Source organism: Nyctereutes procyonoides, unplaced genomic scaffold, assembly GCF_905146905.1.
Source record: "Nyctereutes procyonoides isolate TBG_1078 unplaced genomic scaffold, NYPRO_anot_genome, whole genome shotgun sequence".
In the NCBI taxonomy this organism is placed as follows: Eukaryota; Metazoa; Chordata; class Mammalia; order Carnivora; family Canidae; genus Nyctereutes; species Nyctereutes procyonoides.
In genome coordinates, this window is record NW_026575024.1 from 38,793,912 (window position 1) to 38,818,165 (window position 24,254).

Genomic DNA, 24,254 nt, shown 5'->3' on the forward strand with positions numbered 1-24,254 from the left:
AGGGGTGTCTGGGTGGCTCAGCGGGTTAAACATCTGCCTTTGGCTCAGATTGTGTTCCCGGGGTCCTAGGATTAAGCCCTGCACTGGGCTTCCTGCTCAGTGGGAAGCCTGCTTTTCCCTCTCCCTCTGCCCCTCCTCCTGCTTGTGCTCTCAATCTCTCTCTCTCTCTCTCATGGACAAATAAAATCTTTAAAAAAAAAAAAATCAAGATACATTAAGTGAAAAGTATGCTGCAAAACAATATATTAGAAATCTCTTCTTTATAATTGTTTAAAATGATGAAAGAAGGAGAGTGGGGGTGGGGGATACACAGACAAACAGAATAGATTATAAAGACCTACACCAAATTGTAGGCAGCAGTTCTTTCTGGCAAAAGCAACAGGACTTAGAGTAAATGGAGGGGGGGGTATCTGTCTTGGTTACTATGTAAAATTTTTCTATGTATACACTGCAGTGAGAATCTCTAGATATATTATCTATGCAGATGCTTTCTTAAAAGAAAAAAACAAAGGAAGCAAGAAAGGAAAAATATAGTAGTGTCTTTCCATAAAACCAAGAAAGTCATTGCTAGCTTGTCTCAGTCATTGACAGAATGATTTTAACCAAATTACTTCAAATAGGAACTTGAGATCCACCATTAACAATTTAATTTATAGTTTCAATTAAGGAGCAATTTGATTTACAACTATACTTTTACACAAATAGTTTAGATTGGCCTGTGAACAAACCAAGGATCAAAGAGAATTTTAGAACTAGAGGGGACTTTCTGGCCCCTCATTTTACACATGAGGAAACTGAGAACAAAGAGATTTGTCCTAAAACAAACAACTAATTTCTTCACTGTTAAAAGAGGAAAGAATTCAACCTTCTTGCTCCTTGTTCAGGACTCTGGTAAATTCAATTTATTTCTTCTAACTACTTTATAAATATCACCTGTGGTTCCTGAAAATTCCCAAGTGGTTCCAGAAAATTTTCATTTTCCAAATCACCTGATTAATAAAAAGAATTTCACATTTTCAGGTTGGGTGCAGTAGAAAGTCAAAGAACTTAGTATGGTGAAGGAATTTAGAAACTCTCTCTTTCAAATAAGGAAAGTAAAGTAAAGGGGAAAGTAAAGAGGAAAGAAGGAAAGGAAAGGAAAGGAAAGGAAAGGAAAGGAAAGGAAAGGAAAGGAAAGGAAAGGAAAGGAAAGGAAAGGAAAGGAAAGGAAAGGAAAAAGGAAAAAGGAAAAAAGGAAAAAAGGAAAAAGGAAAAAGGAAAAAGGAAAAAGGAAAAAGGAAAAAGGAAAAAGGAAAAAGGAAAAAGGAAAAAGGAAAAAGGAAACAGAAAACAATGTAAGTAGCTTGCTACATCCAGTGAGTCAGACACAGAGTCCAGAGTGCAACCCAACTCTGCTAACCCCAGGATATTCTCCCCTTGTATTTTTTTATTCATTTTACTTAAAAAAAAAAAAAAAAGGCAATGTGATCCTGTAGAAAGAATACACACTGACTAGGTGACATTGGGCAAGTCATTAAACTTGGAAACTAAGTTTCTTCAACTATTAAATAAACAGAGTCAATCAGATGAGCTCTGAAGTTTCTTACTTCTTTCTGTGAACCTGGAATTTTAAAAATACAGCTCAAATGCATTAGGTTATGGGATCCAGTGGCAAAAAATACAGTGGCAGTCTAACTCTGAATACCTTCAAAGAGCTATCAAGAAGGAGAGCACAGACAACAGTAGAGAGCAGAGTGGACTTTAGGAATTCCAAATCTGGAAAGGTAGAACTAGCTGGTGAATCTGTGGTTTTAGATTCAGTAAAGTGCTTCAGAAAGTTGCCATGCACCATAATTCTACACCTACCACAGGTTTCCAGGAAGTTAACTTCTCCTGAACATCTAGTTTTCACCTCTTAGTATTCTTTCTCACTATTGTTCTGAGAACGCATCTAATATAGTTGGACAACTAATACCAAATTATATAAATTATATATGGTATTAAGGCCAAGAATTTGGTTTCCCTAAAAAAAACAAAATTCAACATCAGTAATTGCTAAAACAAACAAAATAATACTTAAGTTTGATTCTGATATATTTGAGGATATAGTAACACGAATGTAATTAATCTTTTTCCAAAAAATCATAAGAGGCAAACTTCAAAGACCTGTTCCTAACTCATTCCTCAGCTCACATTTTGCTATCAGGCAATTCTTGCTAGCATGAATATAGCTAATACCATTACTTATGTCTTCATAACCTCAGTTTAACTACCTGTAAGAAAGCACCTATACAAAATCTCTTCTTACTGAATTCTTGTCCTACAGTTATTCACTCTGTTCTTCCTTCAGATATATCCAATTCTTTTTTGCCCACCATCTGTTTTTCCTTCTCTCTTTGCCCTAAAAATCTTTTATAATAGGGTATGATACTTATTAAAGGCTTTAACAATGAAATAGTTTTATCCACACCCCCAGAACTTTCCATTGATCCCCTCAGTTATATGTGTGCATACCTAGTTGATATAAGTTTTATACTTTGAGCTTCTAAGTGGACTTTCATAAATTTGAAGTAGAGGCAGCTTTTGGATGAAAGGTGTTTTAAGTAGGTAAATCCTAAATTTTGGCAGAATAAGTAGTTTAGAGCTTCCCACCAGTATCCTAGGTAGAACTGGGGCTAGGCTGTGACTAGACATGTGGACATCGGTGGGAAAACCAGAAGAAAAGAATTGATCACTAGTATAGATTTCTGTCCCTCTTTCCAAGCTGCTGAAGGTGGAGGAAAAAGAGGAGACCAAAAAAAAAAAAAAAAAAAAAAAAAGCCCTAGCTAAATCTTCAAAATCCAAGAATAGATGAGGCCTCAAGACACAGAAAGCCAGGTAGGGAAGTTCCCCATTTCCATGCCACACTCAGACCAATAAGATGCTGCAGGAGTAAAGTAGAAAAACTAGCCTGATATACTTGGGCCATGAATACTTGATGTTCTCACTGATTATTCCAGAAGTTTCAGACCATCTGATTCTACCACTAGCATCTACTGTCAGTGGATGCTATGCATACTAAGGAAACCAGATGTTACAAGACCACGGTCACCATAGTGAATTCAACAATAATAGAAGCCAATAACCCATAAAGGAGATGGAAGTCAAATCTCATCTGAGCAGAAGTCAACAGCAGGAGGAGGATGACCATGAGTGAGATGGTCCCTCCCACAATGACAAAGAAGCTCCCTTGAAACCCCATGCCACCCAGCAGAGAGGGAAAGTGGCAAACAAATATACAATGCCATGTATAAAGAGAGACTAGGCTTACATGGAAGGAACTAGCAGAATGAAGGCAAGGAGTCAGGCATTAAACTGAGTTAAAGGGATCCCTGGGTGGCGCAGCGGTTTGGCGCCTGCCTTTGGCCCGGGGCGCGATCCTGGAGACCCAGGATCGAATCCCACATCGGGCTCCCGGTGCATGGAGCCTGCTTCTCCCTCTGCCTATGTCTCTGCGCCTCTCTCTCTCTCTCTCTCTCTCTCTATCATAAATAAATAAAAATTAAAAAAAAAAACTGAGTTGAAGATAAACAGTTACAAAAGGCACCTTTCCTGCAATTTCCAGCATGGGCTGGGAAGGACAGACAGTATGGGTATGGACATCTGGTGAAGTATGCCCCAGACACAGGCCAACACAGTCCTTCTGTGACTTTGAAGCCTAGGTTTGGGCCTAGCAGTAGGCCCCCTTCAGCTGCACAGGACCCCCTTGGCAAGGCCCCACACAGTCTGCATGTAGCCCCTATGGCCCAGAGGGTCAAACACCAAGTAAGTAAGTCGTTCTATAAACTCTCTGTGGCCTGTGGGCTCTGAAGTCCTCTATGTCTTCTGCTCCCACTAGTGCCAATCTCCCACTATACACTTGGCCAGTAGATACTAATCATCTGTTCCCTATCTGTACTCAAAACTCAAGAATAGCCTATTGTTTGCACAGAGACTCCAGACCCATCCCAGTCTGGTGAAACCAATGAACTTTTCTGCTACCTGGTGGCCAAACCAAACCTCCTTCATCAAGATCTGTACCCCTTCCAAGTATGTCCTTACTGGGACACTCTCTCACCTCTAGAGTACTACCTACAGTTTCTTTATATCTTACAGTTACTCTTTCAACACAGTTAACAATTTTTTGTGTTAAACTTCCCCTAATTAACCCAATGTATAGTTTCTGTCTCCTGACTGGACCCAGAGAGCTACATCCACCTAGTCTCAAAATCTGAGTCTATGAATATTTCCACTTCTTCATTTTGTCTCTATCCCGTGGACCATTCCCAGCCCCTCATGTCTCTTTCCTATAGAGATGGTCTTGGACAGCCTCAGATCTACTTTATAAACCCTCCCCTCAAATACCAATTTGTTTGTCAACTTAGAAACACATAAGGGTTCTCTCCTTTCTATCAGATCAAATATGAACTCCTATGCTGAGATTTTAAGGCTTTCTGTGACCTGGCCTCACCAGACCCACTGCACATCTGGAATACTTCCTGCCAGGTAAAAGTCATGTAGGTGTCTGGCCAACATGATACTACATCCTACTGTCATGTCTGTGTTCATGCTCCTCTCTTCTCCCTCTTTTCCCACTTATTCCAAAGTCTTCTGGGACCAGTTCTAAGAGCGCCTATTCATGAGTTCTTTGGGGAACGATTTCTTGCTACACTTTTGTCTGTGTTATCCTTATCAAATAATTAGCATCTTCATATACCCTGCCTTAATTCTCCAACTAGAGATACCACTTCCCAGGTTAACCCTGTAATACCCTTCTCTAATTTATTCATGGCTATTACTCTAACTCATTTTTAACTATACTTTATATGTCTTATATAACTTCACTAGCTTTCACATAGTGGTAAGCTCAATGTTACATGACGGGAAAATCAACTAAGTCAGAGAGTTTTAACCCTATGTAACAGTTGTGGATAGGGCCATTGCTAGGCTATACAAAATCTTTCTACAGATTAGAAAAAGGCACCCCTTCCTCCAAACTGATGAAGCCTCACATCTGGTTACACAGTTTGGCAAACGGAGCCCAGGCAGGATTTCAACTCAACCTTATATACGACTATACATAACAGCACTGGATTCATTAATATATCACGGACTAAAAGATGAATCAAAATGTATTAGAAAAAAAACTTTTAAAGGATGTTATCCCTTGAATTGTGTTTTAGTAAAATTTTATGCTATATCACTCTAATCCTAGATAATGTCTCAGCTTGGACATTAGATTAGTTATATGGCAAATTTCAAGCATCTGTGGGTATCTCCTGTAATTCTTTTCATAATCAATATAACTGAAGGTCGAAGTCTATGCTAGGCCCTGGAGCTAGGCCTTGTTGCACAAATATAGTATCTGACTGATTTACAGTTCAGTGATCAATCTATATTTAGAAGAACATTATTTTTAAAGTCATACTTACTGATAAACTTGTTTTGCATAGTCTCCAACAGTGCCTGGTGAGCATCTTCAGCTTGTAAAGCATGTGAACATTCTCTAGCCAATATGGTACGTACAAGATGCTCCCCACATCCTAGAAATAAAAGAAGACCAAGAACTATTGAGGAAAAGCAGTTCTAAACATCCTTCTTATCATATTAACATTAAAACATCTTCATATGTCACTTAAGAAATAGTTTTGGAGAATAATTCAGTGATGGATGAAATGACTTCTATGAGCAATCTAGAATTTTAGTTAGAAAACTCAGTAGAATGTAAAGAAATAAATAACTGTCTAATATCAAAAGGAAACAGAAATATAAAAGAAAACCCCTTTTTCATAGGAATGATTTACATAATACAGAAATTCAGATTCTCTGCCTAGGAATCTCCTAGGGCTTTGTCTCATTTTCACTGTTGGGTAACTACAGAAATTCTGTTTTATAATTTATTTGTTTACATACAATTGTCCTAGTCTCCAATTTTGCCTCACCATCCCACACACCTGGGAGCATGGGAGAAATCTAAACAGCCCAGGGCAATCTAGATCTCCATCTAACTACTTTTCACTAAAATGTCCGCCACATATCAACGGCTGCAAAGTGGACTTAATCAAATAGCAGCTTTCTCACCTTATAATAGTAACTTACATAGCCTACAGAACTACTCTGTAATTCTAAAAAAAGAATGCATTTTAAATCCATGGAGTGAACTTGGGACCATTCAGACACACTAAGAAAGAGTATGTATAATGGCAATGGAAAGCACTGCCTAAAATTCCATTACAGTTTCTATCTGTTAAAAGTAGAAACTGGGGTCACCTGGGTGACTTAGTCGGTTAAGCATCTACCTTCGTTTCAAGTCATGATCCCAAGGTCTTGGGATGGACCTGGCATTGGGCTCCCTGCTCAGCGGAGAACCTGCTTTTCCCTAGTCTTCTGCCCCTTCCCCTGCTTGTGTTCTTTTGTGGACCCTCTCTCAAATAAATAAAATCTTTTAAAAATATATATTTAAATAAATAAAGTAGAAACTTCCTGCAAAAGTAGAGACAAAGGAAATTCAATTTATAGGTTGATAAGTTCAAATAAAAGATTTCTGAAAAAAGAGACTTACTTTTTTCTTAGATATAAAAAATATTAAAAAGCTACTTTGATAACCATTGGAGGAGTAAATCTTTCAAAAAAAATACTAAGTAATGGGGCACCTGAGTGGGTCAGTCAGTTAAGCATTCCACTCTGGGTTTCAACTCAGGTCATGATCTCATGGGTCATGAGATAGAGCCCCCCGGGGGAAGTCTGCTTGAATATTCTCTCCCTCTGCCCTCCCCAACCACACACATGTGCTCACACACTATCTCTCTTCTCTCTCTCAAATAAATCAGTAAATCTTAAAAAAAAAAAAAATACTAAGTGCTACTGGAAATGCTTATTCTACATAAAATCAGTTATATTAATTAAAATATAAATTTCCTCTTACACAAATGAGAACAGTAGATAATACATAAGACCTGCTTCCTGTCTCTTAAAGAATACGGCTTTTTTTTTTTTAAAGATTTTATTCATTCATTCATGAGAAATACACAGAGAGAGGCAGAGACATAGGCAGAGGGAGAAGCAGGCTCCCCACAAGGAGCCCAATGCAGGACTTGACCCCAGGATCATGCCCTGAGCCAAACGAAGACACGCAACCACTGAGCCACCCAGGTGCCCCAAAAATAAAATAAAATCTTGAGGGAAGCAGCTCAACATGGGCACTGGCTGCCTAACTTGCTTACACCAAGTTCAAAACCCCTGTGCTCTTGGCACTGCCCTTATCAGTCAAGCTTGCTTCAGTTCCAGTGGGATGGGTCCCTCACCCAGAAGACCAGCAGAAACCCCTGCCCAGACCATACCTCCTGGTTCTATAGGGCCAACTTCTGGTGGAGTTGGTGTCAGGGTCATTTTACAAGTAGACCAGAGCCCACCTAGTTAAAACTTACCACATTTAGGTCAGTAACCAAACATTGCCCACAACAAGTTAAAAGAACCTCTGCAGATGAGTGGCCTGAAGGACAGAGCTGCCAAAATAATACAGCACAGTGCACACAGCAAGGCATTCATTCAAAATAAAAGGAGAAACAGTCCCAGACAAACAAAACGCAACAGAGTTCAAGACCAATACCCTAGCCCTGCAAGAAATATTAAAGGAGACTTTTTTGAGTGCCAAAGAGAAACCAAAAGTGACAAAGACAAGAAAGGATCAGAGAAAATCTCCGGAAATAATAACAAAGTAATAAAATGGCAATAAATACATATATATCAATTATTTCACATGTAAATGACTAAAGGCTCCAATCAAGAGCCACAGGGTGTCAGAATAAGTGAAAAAACAAGACCCATCTATATGCTGTCTATAAGTGACTCATTTTGGACCTAAAGACACCTGCAGATTGAAAGTGAGGAGGTAGCAAAATATTTATTATGCAAATGGATGTTAAAAGAAGGCCAGAGTAGCAATATATAGTGGACAAACTAGACTTTTTTTGTTCTTGTAATTTTTTTTATAGATTTTATTTAGAGAGAGAGAGCTAATGCAAACAGGGGGAATGGCAGAGGGAGACAAAGAGAGAGAATCTTAAGCAGATTCCTGGCTGAGTGGGGCACCTGGCACAACCCTGAGGTCATGATGTGAGCCAAAATCAAGAGTCGGACGCTCAACTGAATAAGCTACCCAGGTACTCCTGTTCTTGTACTGTTTTTATCCTCCTTTGGCAACAGAGTAGCATTGGTCTCATGGACTGATTCTGAATGTGTTCCCTCTATTCCATTATTTATAAGGTTTTGATAAAGATTTTTATTAATTTAGTTTAATGTTTGGTAGGATTCACTAATGAAACCATGTGGTCTTGGGCTTGTCTGTGCTAGAAGATTTTTGATTACTAATTCAACTTTCATTCTCATTACTGACCTAAGATTTCCTACTTCTTGCATTCAAGACTCATGATTGAATCTTAATAATCTGTGCATTGTTAGGAATTATCTGAAGTTTTTTCTAAGTTAATTATTTGTCAGTATATACTTGTTTATAGTAATCTATTATCACATTATGTAATTTTCTGATTATCTGTTGTATTGTTTTCTTTTTCTCATTTTGGTTTTTGAGTCTTTTTCTTCTTAGTTAACATAGTTAAAGCATTGCCAATTTTGTTTACTTTTTTGGAAAAATGGGTCATTATTTTCAATAATATTGTATTGTTTGTATTGTTATTGTTTATTCTGGTCTCAATTTTATTTAAAATTTCTGACTTTTCTTTGTTATTTCTATCCTTTACTAAATTTCAGCTAAGCTTTTTTTTCTAGTTCCTTGTGGTGTAATGTTGTTTATTTGAACTTTTTCTTAATACAAGCATTTATAGCATAAATTTCACTCTAACATCTGCTTTTGCTGCATTCCATAGGTTTTGAAATATTGTGTTTTCTTTTTCTTTTGTTTTGAGAAATATTTTGATTTCCATTTGATTTCCTACTTGGCCTACTGCTTGTGCAGTAGCATGTTTTTTTAATATTTATATATTAAATATTTAATATTTACATCGTGGATTTTTCATCTTTGTGTTATTGTTGATCTTTAGTTTTGTACCATTGTGGATGGAAAATATAGTTGGTATGATTTCAGTCTTCTTATATTTGTAATATTTGTTATGCCTCTTTTTACGTGACTTAACTAGGGGATTCTTCTGTGTATACTTGAAGAAAATGTATATTCTGTTTTTCTTAGATGGAAAGTTATATACATATCTTTTAGAACCACATATTCTGAAGTATGTTTCTTTTTTTTTTTAATTTTTTTTTTATTTATTTATGATAGTCACAGAGAGAGAGAGAGAGAGAGAGAGAGAGGCGGAGACACAGGCAGAGAGAGCAGCAGGCTCCATGCACCGGGAGCCCGACGTGGGATTCGATCCCGGGTCTCCAGGATCGCGCCCCGGGCCAAAGGCAGGCGCCAAACCGCTGCGCCACCCAGGGATCCCTGAAGTATGTTTCAAGTAAAAAATGTTCCTGTTGAGAAAAAAAAATTAAAAGCTCACCTTAAAAAAAAATTCGTGCTAAAGGTATTCCATTAGTTTATTAGAAAATCAAGTTCTACATTTATTCACATAATAGGCAAAGGGTATCAAAGGATCTGAGCACCTACTGAGAATAAAGGAGAAGTATGACTCAATTCTATACTCAAAAAATTCACAGCAAAAGAAGGAGCATCTCTACCATCCACTCAGATTCCCCCAAAGGTCCAGGGACAAAGCAACGTTTTCTCATGTTATTAATTTGCACGCGCGAGCGTGTACACACACATACATACACACACACATACACACACACACACACCACTGGTAAAGGTTTGTAGCAATCAGAAATATGAGCTAAGATTATCATATGAAAGAACTTCTTTTTAAAAATGTCTACAAATTTTTAAATTTGTGAATCATAAAGCAATACAAACTGATATAATACACAATTCTCTATTTAACTGGCATATACTATGACAAGCATTGGCACCAACAACAATCACCCTAAAAAATGTTATCTATAATTGTTAAACCATTGCTATTCCTTTCATATCAGTAATGTTCCCTTCATATGTAATACCTCTCATTCTCATTCTCTCCTTCCCTTTATCCCTCCCAATATATACACACACAAATGCATACACAGATATGTGCATATTATGAATACACATACAATATATACTTATTGCCAAGAAACACAAACCATTCAAAAAGTGTGAAAGTTTTTTTTAAAAAAATCACTTGATATTTTGCTAGAAGTAATTTCCCTGAATTTTTTGGTAAAATGTAAATGTAAATATCCTTCCAGATCTGAATATCATTTTATATGCACCTACACTTAGAGGAAGATCTAGAAATGCAATTTAATATATAACTTTCTGAGCAGGACTGTGGTGTTCCCTATTTTGTAAAAGTTTTGCAATATTATTTTTATAATCAGGGAGAAAATAGCAATAAAGCTAATAGAAAAGAAACCATTTTTGACACTTAATATGTTAAGACACTGTGCTAAGTTCATGAAACTCCGTAAATTTCAATTCCCTTTTGTGTACATATTTGATGTTGAAGAGTGAAATGTTATACTTTGGAACAATAATAATTGTTAGGAAATTGGCATATTATAAGCTAAATGGGTGTTCAAAAGGTTATGTACACATGCCTCAAGTCAAACAGCTAAACCACATGAAGTTAACATTACATCAAAAGTACACAATATGTGGTCAGAGAGACTTTCCTCCGTTGTTACACAAGAATATACAGGGTTTTCCAATGATTGATTTTTCACCAAGAAACTTTTAAAATTATGACTTCTATTCGGACATATATCACCTCTAACATAAGAGCGTTGACATCAAAAGCTTGTTCTCCTGCAGGTTCCAATCAAAGAAAAGTTTGACTTATGTGGTTTTACCCACAAAATTCCAAGGTTTCTTAGAATATGCTGCCAGATAGCTGAAGTGTGATTCAAAGGCAAACAGTTCCATTCTTTATACATGAATATGAAGAAATAAGCCTTTCGTTGTATCCTCCTTCTGTCCTTATTCAGGCAAGTGTGTATTCATATTCTCAAATCTTAACAGAAAACATAAATTATACATAGAATGAAGACCTAACAACAAACATAGAAGAAAAGTGATATGGGCATACCTCAGAGATATTGCAGGTTCAGTTCTAGACCACTGCAATAAAGTGAGTCAAATAAATGTTTTGGTTTCCTAGTGCATATGAAAGTTACGTTTACGAAAGTTATGTTTACACTATCCTCTAGTTTATTAAGTATGCAATAACATTATGTCTAAAAAGAACAATGTACAAACTTTAATTTAAAAAACACTTTAGGGACACCTGTGTGGCTCAGCAGTTGAGTGTCAGCTTTGGCTTAGGGCGTAATCCCAGATTCCCAGGATCGAGTCCCGCACTGGGCTCCTTGCATGGAGCCTGCTTCTGCCTGTGTCTCTGCCTCTCTCTGTGTCTCTCATGAAAAATAAGATGTTAAAAAAAAAAAAAACTTTATTGCTAAAAAATGCTAACCATCATCTGAGCTTTCAGTAAGTCATAATAACTGACCAGAGATCACCATAACAAATATAATAATAATGAAAAAGTTTGAAATATTGTGAGAATTACCAACATGTGACACAGACACAAAGTGAGCAAACACTGTTGGAAAAATGGTGCCAACAAACTTGCTCAACACAGGGTTGCTATAATCCTTCAATTTGTTTTAAAAAAATAGTAATATCTGTGAACCACAATAAAGTAAAGCACAATAAAATGAAGTATGTCATTTAATATTTAATATTAAAAATATTTAATATTAATAAATATTTAATATTTAAATATTAAGTTTAAAAGAACTTACTTATTTAGCATCAGTAAGAGTGAAAATTGCATGGATTGAAACACATAGTGAATTCATAACTTCCATTCTAAAAAGCATTTGTTACCTTTAAAAGATGCTATAGAACCAATTCATATTCCAAAAACTGGTAAGTAAAAATTAACAATCTAGCATTTCTCTGTCCTTCCAGTAAGAACTGTACACCATGGTAACCAAATAGTTTTATAAAGGACAATTTTCTCCATAGAAGTATCCTAACTAATCAATAAAGAAGAATTAAACAGAATTAGAATAAAATCATTTGTAACCTATAAAATGATAACTGATATAGCAGCAATCATCAATAGCTCCTAATACCACAAAAGGACACAGACATTAAATGTTCTTTGATATAATTACACCTGTGTAGTCTTGCCCCACACTAAAAAATTTACACTTGAATCTGAACAAGTCTCTAAATTCAGTTATCTATTTCCATAAATAAAGAGCTTTTGCAAAAAAACCTATAGCTAACATCACACTTAATGGTTAAAAACTGAATTGTTTCTCCCTATATCAGAAACAAGGTAATGATGCCTACTTTTATCAGTCCTATTCAACAATATTCTGGAAATTCAAGCCAGGGCAATAGGCAAGAAAAAGAAATAAAAAGCATAACGATCAGAAATAAAGAAGCAAAACTGCTTTCAGATGACATAACTTATTATGTAAAATCCAAGGGAATCTACAGAACAACTACCAGAGGTGTCTCTCCAGGTTCTTCCTATCTTGTTAGTAGTCTAGGGCAAAGGTTGGCAACAGATACCTGCCTGGTATTTACCAGTCCCCAAAACGTGGACTTGATTTTCATTTCTTCCCCCAACCATTCACTCACCAGATTGTTACTGAGCACCCACTTGGTGCCAGTCCCAGAGTGCATAGCAGTTAGCAGGGCACTATTGCATAATGTCAGATCTCCCTAGTGGTGGTGGATCCCTACTTTGCTACTAAGTATTTAGTCAACAATCACCCTAGCCAATCCAGATGCCTGTGCCCTCATTGTGTATCTTACAGATCAACTTTGGGAATTTAGATGAGAACCCTATATTCAGAAAGAGCCCTGGTCATTCCCATAGCCCACTATGAGCCACTCTCTATGGCTCAGTTATCTCCCACTAATCCCAAACCTGAGCCCAGTCTCAGTTCATTCCTTCCCAGTATGCTTCCTGTTACTGAGACTCCAATATGCCCCATACTCAAAGACTTAAAAAATATCAAACATTCTCTTGTGAGAATTACATTTCCTATCATGAGAATTAAAATACATTTCCTCTCTTGTGGGGATCCTTAACCTTTCAAAACCTATACTGAGGATGAATTCACAATAAAAAATTATAAATCACATATGCATACACATATGTGTGCACATACTTATAAGATGAAATGAGCAGATGTAAAAATAGGAGGATTATCAAACCAAGAAGTGATAATAGAACAAAAAATGGACATTTTGTTAAAAAAAGAATAACTAAATATTTTAGGTTTTATAATCTACATATGATCTCTGACATATATTGTTTTATTTTTACAACAACTCTTTAAAAATTTAAAAATTATTCTTAGCTGATGGGCTGTACAAATATAGGCCATGGGCCAGAATTGGCCCACAGGTCATAATTTGACTATCTCTATAATAGAACAATTTGCAGTACAAAGATTAAAAGGAAGAGAGATCATAAATTTTAAAAACAGAATAATCTGGGGGCAGGCACCAGGGAGAGGTATGCAGATTTTTCAAGGAATGAAATAAAACTTTTCAAATTAAAAGAAAATGGTTTAAAACTGAATGCAAGAGAGAGAAATAAATGGTATACCAATGGGAAAAAAAACCTAAAAAGTAACCTAGAATGATAAAGAGAAGGAAATTAAGGAGTTAAGAAGCCTGAAGTATAAAATGAGAATATCCAATAGATTAATAGGCATTCTGAAACAGAGGGGAAAAAATGGAGTGAGGGAGTACTAATATTTGAAGAGATAATGAATAAGAGTTTCCAGAATTTAAGTTACAAGGAAATTCTTAAACTAAAGATGCATACAGAGTTCCAAAAAAGATGAGTAAAAACAAACCCATCCTTAGGTATACCACAAGCTCTGGACCAAAGACATCTAAAAATTAATCATAAAGGAAAGAGGAATCATCTACAAAGAAATTTTAAAATTTAACTGATAAGTTCCCAGCCAACAAAAAGGCCAGAAGACAAGTATCTTAAAGATGCTAAGGCACTAAACAAAAAATAACTTATCAACTCAGAATTAGTTAAACTACCATTCTAGAGTGAGAGTGAATACAAACTGTTCAGACATATAAACAAATTCATTCCTTTGAGATTTTAGCTCCCAGGTTACATCTACTCATCCCAACACCACTTCTTGTCATAATTCCTGCTGATTTTAATATTGACCTAGATGATTCTCCTAATACCTTGATATCTAGATTCCCTGATATCCTCTCTTGAGGTTATTCACACTATCTCATACATTCAGTACCATGACTATGTTATTATCAATATTAGCTCCTCTACAGTCTCAGCTGCAACCATCCCACCCCTCTCATCTTTCCAGCTCACTTCTTGAGCACTTCGGTTACAACATTCCCTCCATCTCACCAAAAACTGCCATCCATTAACTCTGTTGCTTTTAAACTATCCTGCACTTCTCTTGGGACCTCACCACCTTCCTTATCCAACTAAAATTCCAATGCTTCATCAACTTATATCCATTCTCTTACTCCTGACAGCCTCCATGTTTCCCACACTTCATCGAACTTGTCTGACAGAAGCCTGCCCTGGAGTATTAGTCAAAGGTACTACACAAGGCCACAAAAACAAATAACCCCCAAACCCTAGAGACTTAACATATAAGAAATATAATTCTCATTATTGTTATAGGTTGCACTTGGGTCACCAGATAATGTGCTCCACACAGTCACTCAGGAACAAACCTAGGCTGAAAAGTCTCCTGGACCATACCCCTTCTAGAAAAAGAGGGCCATCGCAGGCCTGGAAGTCACACATATCATCTCCATTCCAATCCAGTGACCAGAAATAGTCACATGGTCTCAGGCAACAACAATTGGGCTGTGAAATATGGAGAAGCATCAGAAATAGTCAGGGAGCAATATATTAAATGTCCCTGTCGTCTGACTAAATCTAACTTTCCATGCCTGCACCTACACAGCAGCCATTCTGTGACCATGGGATAACATATATGAACAGGAAGGCATATCCAATGAGGAATGTAGAAGACAAAGGACAGACCAGGTACCAGGCAACATTGTTGGGTAGCCCGATCAGCCCCAGGCTCCTTCCAGGTTTCCTGTTACATGAGATCTAGAAGGAAATAAAACAAAAAACTACCTGTTTAAGCCACTGTAATTAAGTTCTTTTTAAAGTCCAAATGTATTCTTTTCTTCATTTTTTCTTTTGGTATAATATATATGAACATAAAATTTACCATTTATTTTTTAAGTGTATAATTCAGTAGCATTCACAGTGCTGTAAGACCATCAACCACCATCTACCTCCAGAACTTTTTCATCTTCCCAAACTGAAACTCTGTACCCTTTCAACAACTCCCCACTTCCTTTCTCCCTCCAACCCTGGAAACCACCATTCTATCTTCCATCTCTACAAATTTGACTACTCTAGGTATCTCATATAAGTAAAAACATACACTCTGTCCTTTAGTGACTGACTTATTTCACTTAATATAATGTCCTCAGGGCTTGTTACATATTGTAGCATGCATGTTTCAGAATTTCCTTCTTTTTTAAGTCTAAATAATATTCTATTGTTTTGCATATAAACATTTTGTTTATCCATTCATCTACCAATGGACATTTGGGCCAAATGCATTCTTTTGAGCTATTTGCTGAGATAGAATATGGCTCAGAAAACTTTACACTGAAAGAAGACAACTTCTAGATACTTCCTACAACTCAAAACTGCATTGAGTTAAATATAATTTCTGATAAGTTCAAGTAGGTATATTTATTAGATATCATTAGCAGCAAGCAATACATGAAAAAGGTCATTTGGTCTGAGTATATTCATTTTCACTGAGTTATTCTGGAAAATCCATGATATATTTGCTACCAACCAACCAAATTTCTTTTTAATTTATTTGAATAAATGTCATTTGGATTAAAACAAATCCTTTATGATGCCTGAAAAAATAGTCTTACATATTTAAGAGCACTTTTCTTGGGGGCGGAGAGGCAGAGGGAGAGGAGAGTCTTAAACAGACTCCTCACTGAATGCAGACCCTTAAAAGGGGCTTGATCTCAGCACCCTGAGATTAGGACCTGAGCCCAAGAGTCAGACACTTAACCTACTGAGCCTCCCGGGTGCCCGAGGAGTTAGTATTTTCTATTCTACAACCAGACTTGTTTTTAAATCTAGCTGAGTGACTTTGGAACTCTTCATTTAAGCCTCAGTTTCTTCAGCTGTAAAATGAGAAATGCACGTAGCAACTACCTCATGGAGCTCTTGTGAGGACAGAGTGAAACATAAAACATTTAACCTGGGGTTAGACCCTCAGTAAGCACTTAATAAATACTACAATGAGGGTAATAATCTGCTTAAGGAAAACTATTTTTATCATTTTCTTGTCTCTCCTCAACCTAGTTTCTGTATTTTTCTTCTGTTATGACAAAGTGATTCTCAGCTAGCCTGACGATCATCACTGAGAGCCTAGAATACAGTTAAAAAGTTTAGACTTTGATTTGCCATTCTGAAGGCTACTGCTTCAAAGCAAGCTGAGCCTTCACATAGAAGCAAAATGACTCCCTAAGTAAATGTTTCATTATCAAAACAAGTAATGTGAAAAAAAGTCTTTCTCAGTCCGGTGGAAAACATTTTAACTGTGGTTATCCAGGAATTGTGGGCTAAGCATAATTTTTGTTTGTTATTTATTCTTATTATTTTCTCTGTGTAATAGTTCCTTTTTTCCCACCAGATTTATTGCCTGACTTTAATATTACACTTCTGCATTCATAACACTTCTTTCTCTTAAGACAAGACAGTAAAGAGCAAGGCGGAGTCTCCCATAATGGAATTTGGTCCCATTCACTTACTTCCCTATATGTGAGTTCATGAATTGGGGTAAGGGAGACTGTGAACTAGTGCTATAGGTGTCTTACTCATTTGATCATCACACATTTAGGATTTTCACTTCAGCTCTAGTGATAGATGCAGCTTTCAAACTAAGAGAATTAAAAATATGCAAACATAGGGGTGCCAGAGTGGCTCAGTCAGTTGAGTGTCTAACTCTAGATTTTGGCTCAGGTCATGATCTTGGGGGTTGTGAGATAGAACCCAGAGCCAGGTTCTGTGCTGGGCATGAAGCCTGTTTGAGATTCTTTCTCTCCCTTTCCCCCGCCCCTTCTCTAAACAAACAAACAAATAACAACAACAAAAACAAACATAATAGCCCCCAAAAATCATACTACCAAATCATGGTTTAGTTCCAAAAGTTAAGTAACAAACTGAAAAGTGTTTGCAATAAGCACAGAGAAACAAAACTTTACCAACTTTTGACTGTCATTTAAGATATATCTTCATATTTCAAGAGAATTTTTAACTTCTTTAAATCTTTGTCTCAATTTAATAGTGGCAGCAGTGGTAGTACAAGCCAAATTATTACAAAATGAAAATTAAAAGGACTTTATGTGTCAAGTTTTTGATGTAGTTTTCAAATGTGGGGTTTTAATGTAGTGTTTAAATGGTAGAAGATTATGATATAATTCCTCCACAGGACCTAAAAATTAGATTAGAATTTTAAAGCATAACTCCTAATCTCACAGATCTTGCTCTTCTTTGAGACTTTATTTCTTCTAAATCACTCTAACCTCAGTTCTAATACAAAGAGCCCCCAGAGGGGGAAAGTGAAGTTGCATTCACAGTAGATACATAACCCACATTCCCAGGCAGCCTGTATACACGAGTACAGGATCAGCAGCAACAAAAGCTCACATTCAGTACCACTGGCACACCACACATCTCCAAGGATTACTGATGATTGTGAAGTATTTATGTCATCTTATAAATGCTGCCATTCACTCTCACTGTGGCTAGTGGGCATCTGAAAAATCTTTCAACACATCCCCTGTTAGAAGTCCACAGAGACAGATAAGTAATGAGGAAAGGCCTTTCCAAATTTAAAAGGAAACATTTGGTACTTCAGTTTCCAGTATTGCAACATCTCTTTTTCAACAAAGGAATTTATTACATAGTACGTCACCTTTTCCCTGTTGGGAGGATTTACTGCCAATTTTGGAGTTGGGTTACTTCTGGTTTTCAAGCCTGTCTTGTGAAATTAAAGAGAGGACTGCCTTAAAAGTGATAGAACACACATGATTTCAGTCTTCACAGTGTCCCCATGGTTATCAAACCTGGAACCTATTATATACAAGAAGAAAGCATAAGGATCTTTACAAAGAGATGGAATAAGTAGTGAAGATGTCTAATCCAGTCAAGCCAGTTATATTTACCAACAAACATTTAGTGTTTCCTCAATATTCAGTTCTCTCTAATCCATAACCCAACAGCACACTTAGGATATTTATAGTAATCTATCAAAAACAACTCAAACTTTTCCAATTTTTTTGATCAATAACACATAGCCAAAAGAAAACCAATTTTATAATTAGTTCCTAGAGATCTCATCTCTTACAAACTAGGATGTGATTAATATATGCATTAGCATTTCAAAATCACTGTACAGAAAAATATGTAAGAACAGTTATATATAATTAAACATAGGAAAACATCTCATCTATAGCATAGTACTTGGCATATGCTACATATACTAACTGCCTGAAAATTACTAGTATTATCAATATTATCAATTTTATTGGCAAAGTATAACCAAACCACAAAGGATTCAACCATCTGAATAAGAGGTAGCTACATAAATGAGAAGAGTTCCAGTTCTGTGAATGTCAATACTTTCACAAATTAAAAAACAAAGGAAAAAGACCCAACAAAAATGAGTAGTGAAAAACCTTTATCCAATCTGCCATGTCAGAAAGAGTCTGTGGTTAACACAGAGGCATCCCTTCCCAAAACTTGAGCCACCCGTTCTTTCCCTTGCTCCTCCCTTTGTCAAAGTCACATCCCAAAGTGGGTGTGTACCCCATATTCATTCCAATAAAACAGTATCTTGCTTTTTGATCTATATATTCTAAATTTAGTTCTCTAAACTACAACACTCTGATTAGACCACCTGGGACAAATGGTACCAAAAAGGAAAAATATCAGAGAAGAAAACTACCTCACTACAAGTGGTATTCTTAGCTATGAGGGAGCCTCTAAAATTCTATCACTACTGTTACTTTTGTTTGGGAAATATACTACATGCATAAGCATTAGACTTATCTACATTTGAAGACTTCGTTAGGGCAGTAGCCATAAAAGAAGCATCACTGTTTGTAATGTTTGATGCTCTTCTATGCCTTCTACCCAGAATCCTGTTCCATTAGAGAGAAGAACCACAGATGAGGAGAATCACCTCCAGATGTGGAACGTGATATAAGTCACTGAAGGTCTCCATGCCTCAGTTTCCTCACTGGAAAAAAATAAATGGCTTAGTTTAAGTGGTCTTAAATTCCTCATAAGAAAAAATTTTATAGCTCTAAGTACTTTCAGAACTTCAGTAACATTCCAGTTAAAATTTAGTTAAGAGGCTTGCAATGAACAGACAACTTATGAGAAATGAGTGGCAGCATTCACTTACAAAGTGCTGTTAATTAATAAAATAATATATTTAGGTTAAATTCAACAAGAGAAATTTATTTTTAAGGGGAAAATAAAAGGTCATGACTCACTGACTCACCATCAATTGATCAACTACTGTGTATATCTGGGGCTTTCACAAATATCACCTTATTAAGGTTTTACAATTAACTTGTAAGGAAGGTATTGCCACACCCACTGGACAAATAAGAAAAGTAATTTGGAAAACCAAAGATAACAGCCAAGTCTTGTAACTCTAAGTAACATGCTTGTTCCATGATGGTCCAGAAATCATGAAAAACTCAAAAGCCTCAAAAAACTAAGTCCATGGCCAAGATCAAAGTAACAATTACCTGCAGATAAATAGCACAACAAATTTTGATAGCAGCAGTTAGGCCTGTAGATAGCTCCCATTTAAAGATAACATCCTAGGAACAATTACTAAGCAAGTCCCAAAGGAATAGTATTAAAGTTGGAGATTTCATTTTGCATCAAGGCTATAGTGTGCATTTTATGAGTAAAAAAAAGCCAAGATATGGCTATAAACATCTACATTATTGTAGATGTAATGTAAAATAAATATTTCAGTACACACACTGATTACATATATATTTACAAAGCCCACAAACAGAAAGAATGTAAGCAAGGCAGTTATACTATCTCGTAAATTTAACCTGTAACTACTAAGCTGACCATATATATTAAACATTCAAATAATAATTTTCTTAATGACAAAATTTAGAAGCAATTTATAGGGGTGATTTGAATGGCCACAGCCTCTTTAGAAACTGAAAAAGGAAGTCTGAGTTGATGTTATTTCTCAATAAATTCCTCTGTACAAAGGAGAAGCAATATAAATCATTTCATCAGTTTTAAAGCTCTATTCAGAGTTTTAAAACAACATTCAGTATTTGGAGGCCTCACGAAGTATCATGGGGGGAAAGTTTTAAGTCTGCTCACCAGTCACTGCTTATCCCTTTCTCTAGTCAACACAGTGTCAAGACTTGAGAAAGACACAAAAGTTCTGAAGGTGAAAGGGGAAAATGATAATCATATTCATTTGTCTAGACCAGAGTAGAATTTAAGGAATAACAGTTAAAAAAAAAAAAAGGTCCTAAAGATATCCTACCAACAACTAGCAGAAAAATCATATAAGTAAAAAAAAGGAAGAGCAAAATAGTAAACCATCTCAAATAAGACATGTAGTAAAAGGCAAATAATATAGTTTAGCGACTCTCAAAGTTTTCATTTGACATCATTAAGAAATAATGCTAAACAAGAAAATACATTCATTTGTATTACTTTCTTAAACTTTTAGTCAAGAAATTTATTATAATTTTATTCAAAAGTTGATTAAGACTATGCTTGCTAGGGCATGAGAGATATCTTTGCCTAAAATTAAACAGTCTCAGGAAATTCAGGGAATTTTCCATGAAAACCCATGTATAGATTCCATAGAGGCCACAAACCCCAAATTAAGAATCCACACAACTAAGACTTTATTTAAAAATCTACAAGCATATGATTAAAAACCAGGAAGCTAAACTTTCATTTTGATTTCCAATAAAAAGGCCTTCTGCTAGAACTGTGAACTCCATAAAACAATGACATTATCATTACCCAGAGGCTAACTTGGACATTGCAGTGAAAAATACCGAAACTAGACTATCATGTTAGAATCATATTTCCTGTAAGAAATAAGGATTCTTGGAGAAACAACTAGTTCTGGACCTGGCTAAAGCAGTGTCGAAGAGGAGTCTGACATATCCTGTTCTATCTAAAAGCAAGGAAACTATCAGAGATAGCTATGTCAAAGAGAAATGAATTCAACTTAAAGGGGCTTTTATTAACAAAAGATAGAACAATTTTACCAGCAAAAAAATATGATGATTCTAAACTCTTTAATATGTCAATTGTAAATGAGATTGACTCAATCCTCTGCACTAGATTATGAAATGTGCTCCTTTTTAGTAGCAAATATTTTCTTTAATCTTGTCTATGTTCCATCCATAATGTTTATCATATAGTGAATGATTATGAACATATGTAAAGGCAAGAAATGTGCCCTATACACAAGAGAAGGAATAGTCAATATAAACAGGCAACTAATGGCTCCAATGTTGGAATTATCACATGAGAACATTAAATAACTAGAATAATTATTTTATGTAATTATTTATTAGAAAAGAGGTAAATTTTCATAAAAATGTGGGAAATCTCCACAGAGAACATATTCAAATATGAATAAAATAAAATACAAAATACAGTATCAAAAATGAAAATGCATTCAACAGAATGCATTTCTATTACTTAGAATAAGAGACAGCAAAAAAATAACATCAGTGAACTTAATAGTAGTCATGAGAAATTACCCAAACTGAAACATAAAAAGAAAAAGAATGGCTAAAAAGGGAACAAAGAGCCCCAGATCTGTAGAATACCAAAGGCATATAATGGCAGTCCCAGAAGTAGAAGACAGGACAAGACAGAAGAAATATCTGAAGATATAATGGCTGAGAATTTTCCAAACTTGACAAGTGAAATCAACTCAATAACCTGGGAACCTCAGCAAAGCCTAAGAAAGATAAATATGAAAAATATCACAGGGACATCATAGTCAAACCGCTGAAAACCAAAGGTAAAATATTAAAAATATATAGGGGGAAAAAAGATCTATTACACACAAGAGGACAATTATAAAACTTCCCACCAGAAACAATGGAATTGAAAAACATAACAGAATAATATTTTTAAATTTTTAAATTGCTGAAGAAAAAAAGAACAGTCACACAGAATTTTCTGTGCTGGGAAAATAACCTTCAAAAATAAGGGAAATGAAGACATTTCAGACAGATAAAGATGACAGACTTATCACCAGCAAAGCCAAACTATAAAAATACTAAAGAGCATTCTTTAGACTAAAAAGAAATAATACAAGAAGTTTGGTATTAGTTTGGTATTAGGAATAAAGAGCATCGAAAAGAGGAGCCAGTTGGATAAAAAAAAAATTAATTTTAAAAAGCCATTAAGTGGGGCACCTGGGTGGCTCAGTCAGTTAAGTATCTGCCTTTAGTTCAGGTCATGATCCCAGGGTCCTGAGATCAAGCACTGGGTAGGGCTCTCTTATCAGTGGGAAGCCTGCTTCTCACTCTCCCTCTGCCACTGTCCTTGCTTATGCTTGCTGTCTTTCAGTCTATCAAATAAATAAATAAAATCTTTTTTGAAAAGGTTATTAAGTATGCTTGCATATGTATATTTCTGTGCGAATTTCTTTGAAAGATAACAGACCATTCAAAGTAAAAATAATTTTAAAAAATAAAGTAGGGATCCCTGGGCGGCTCAGTGGGTTAGCACCTGCCTTCAGCCCAGGTCAGGATCCTGGAGTCCCGGGATCGAGTCCCAAATCAGGCTCCCTGCATGGAACCTGCTTCTTCCCCTGCCTGTGTCTCTGCCTCTCTCTCTCTCTCTCTCTCTCAATCTCGATCTCTCTGTGTGTCTCTCATGAATAAATGAATAAAATCTTTAAAAAAATAAAAGTAAAAATGAAGATAATACATTGTGGGGTTTATAATATAAACATTAAAATATATGTTAAAAATAAAATAAAATATATGCTAAAACTCAAAGGATGGAAAAGAAATAATGATTTTATCCTGTTAAAAGGATCTTACATTGTTTTTGGAGTAAAATATTATTACTCTAAAGTCGACTATGGTAAATTAATGATATATATTATAATCTCTAGGGCAACTACAAAAAATCATAGTATGTCAAATTAGAACAAAATACTAATAAAGAAAAAAATGAACTACTAAAAAATATCCAACCCAAAGGAAAACAGGAAAAGAACAGAACAAAGAAAGGAAAGAACAAGTAGAAAATGAAAAGCAAAATGGTAAAATTTTGCCCAATTAAATAGATAATTACATTAATTGTAAATGGACTAAACACTCCATGTAAAAGGCTCAGATTATGAATCTGGATTAATTTTAAAAGAGGAGGGACCCCGTTTGTTTATAAGAAACATAATTTCATATAAAAAGCAAGATAAGCTAAAAGTAAAATTATGGAAAATGATACCCCAGACAAGCACTAAGCATTAAGAAAGCTGGTGTGACTGTGTCAATGTTAAACAAAGTAACTGAAACAAAGAGGACTATCTAGAGATAAGGGAGGATATTTTATAACAATAATATTATCAATTTATTCAGAAGATACAACAATCTTAAATGTGCATGTAACTTTTAACTTCTAAATACACAGCTGTATTTAGAATTCTTTATAATGTCAGCATTTCTAAAAAAAAAAGGAAAAACAATAATGAATGCAATGGGCTGAAATACATAAAATACATAAAAACCTACAAATTGACAATTTCACATATGAACAAATAAATGTAGATTTAAAAAACAAATTCTGCCTTAAAAAAAACTAGGTCTAATAAAATAAGACCTAGTTGCACATCTTAGGAAATTACCTGAGCATCAATTCATTATTTTGAAAACTGATGTGTAAATAAAAAGACTTGAGCATCTTTTCTGTCTTTCCTGTATAAACTATATCTGTTGGTAGCTAAATAGATGATGAAGAAAAGGTTTTCTTTTTTAGAATAATTACAGCCAATAAATGCAGAAGAAATCATAGAATTC

At 35.5% G+C, this 24,254-nt stretch overlaps 1 protein-coding gene across 7 annotated transcripts in view; it reads right to left on the minus strand.

The window, feature by feature from the left end:
* TASP1 (taspase 1) overlaps positions 1-24,254 on the minus strand; it is a 321,618-nt gene that overhangs the window by 166,356 nt on the left and 131,008 nt on the right. For all 7 annotated transcript variants that reach the window (XR_008667003.1, XM_055345390.1, XM_055345382.1 and 4 more), the window contains one exon: positions 5,431-5,541. Coding sequence is in view for 6 of the 7 variants with exons in the window: in XM_055345390.1 (XP_055201365.1) it covers positions 5,431-5,541 (111 nt within the window). In the remaining variant the exon portion in view is untranslated. The remainder of the gene's footprint in view (positions 1-5,430; positions 5,542-24,254) is intronic.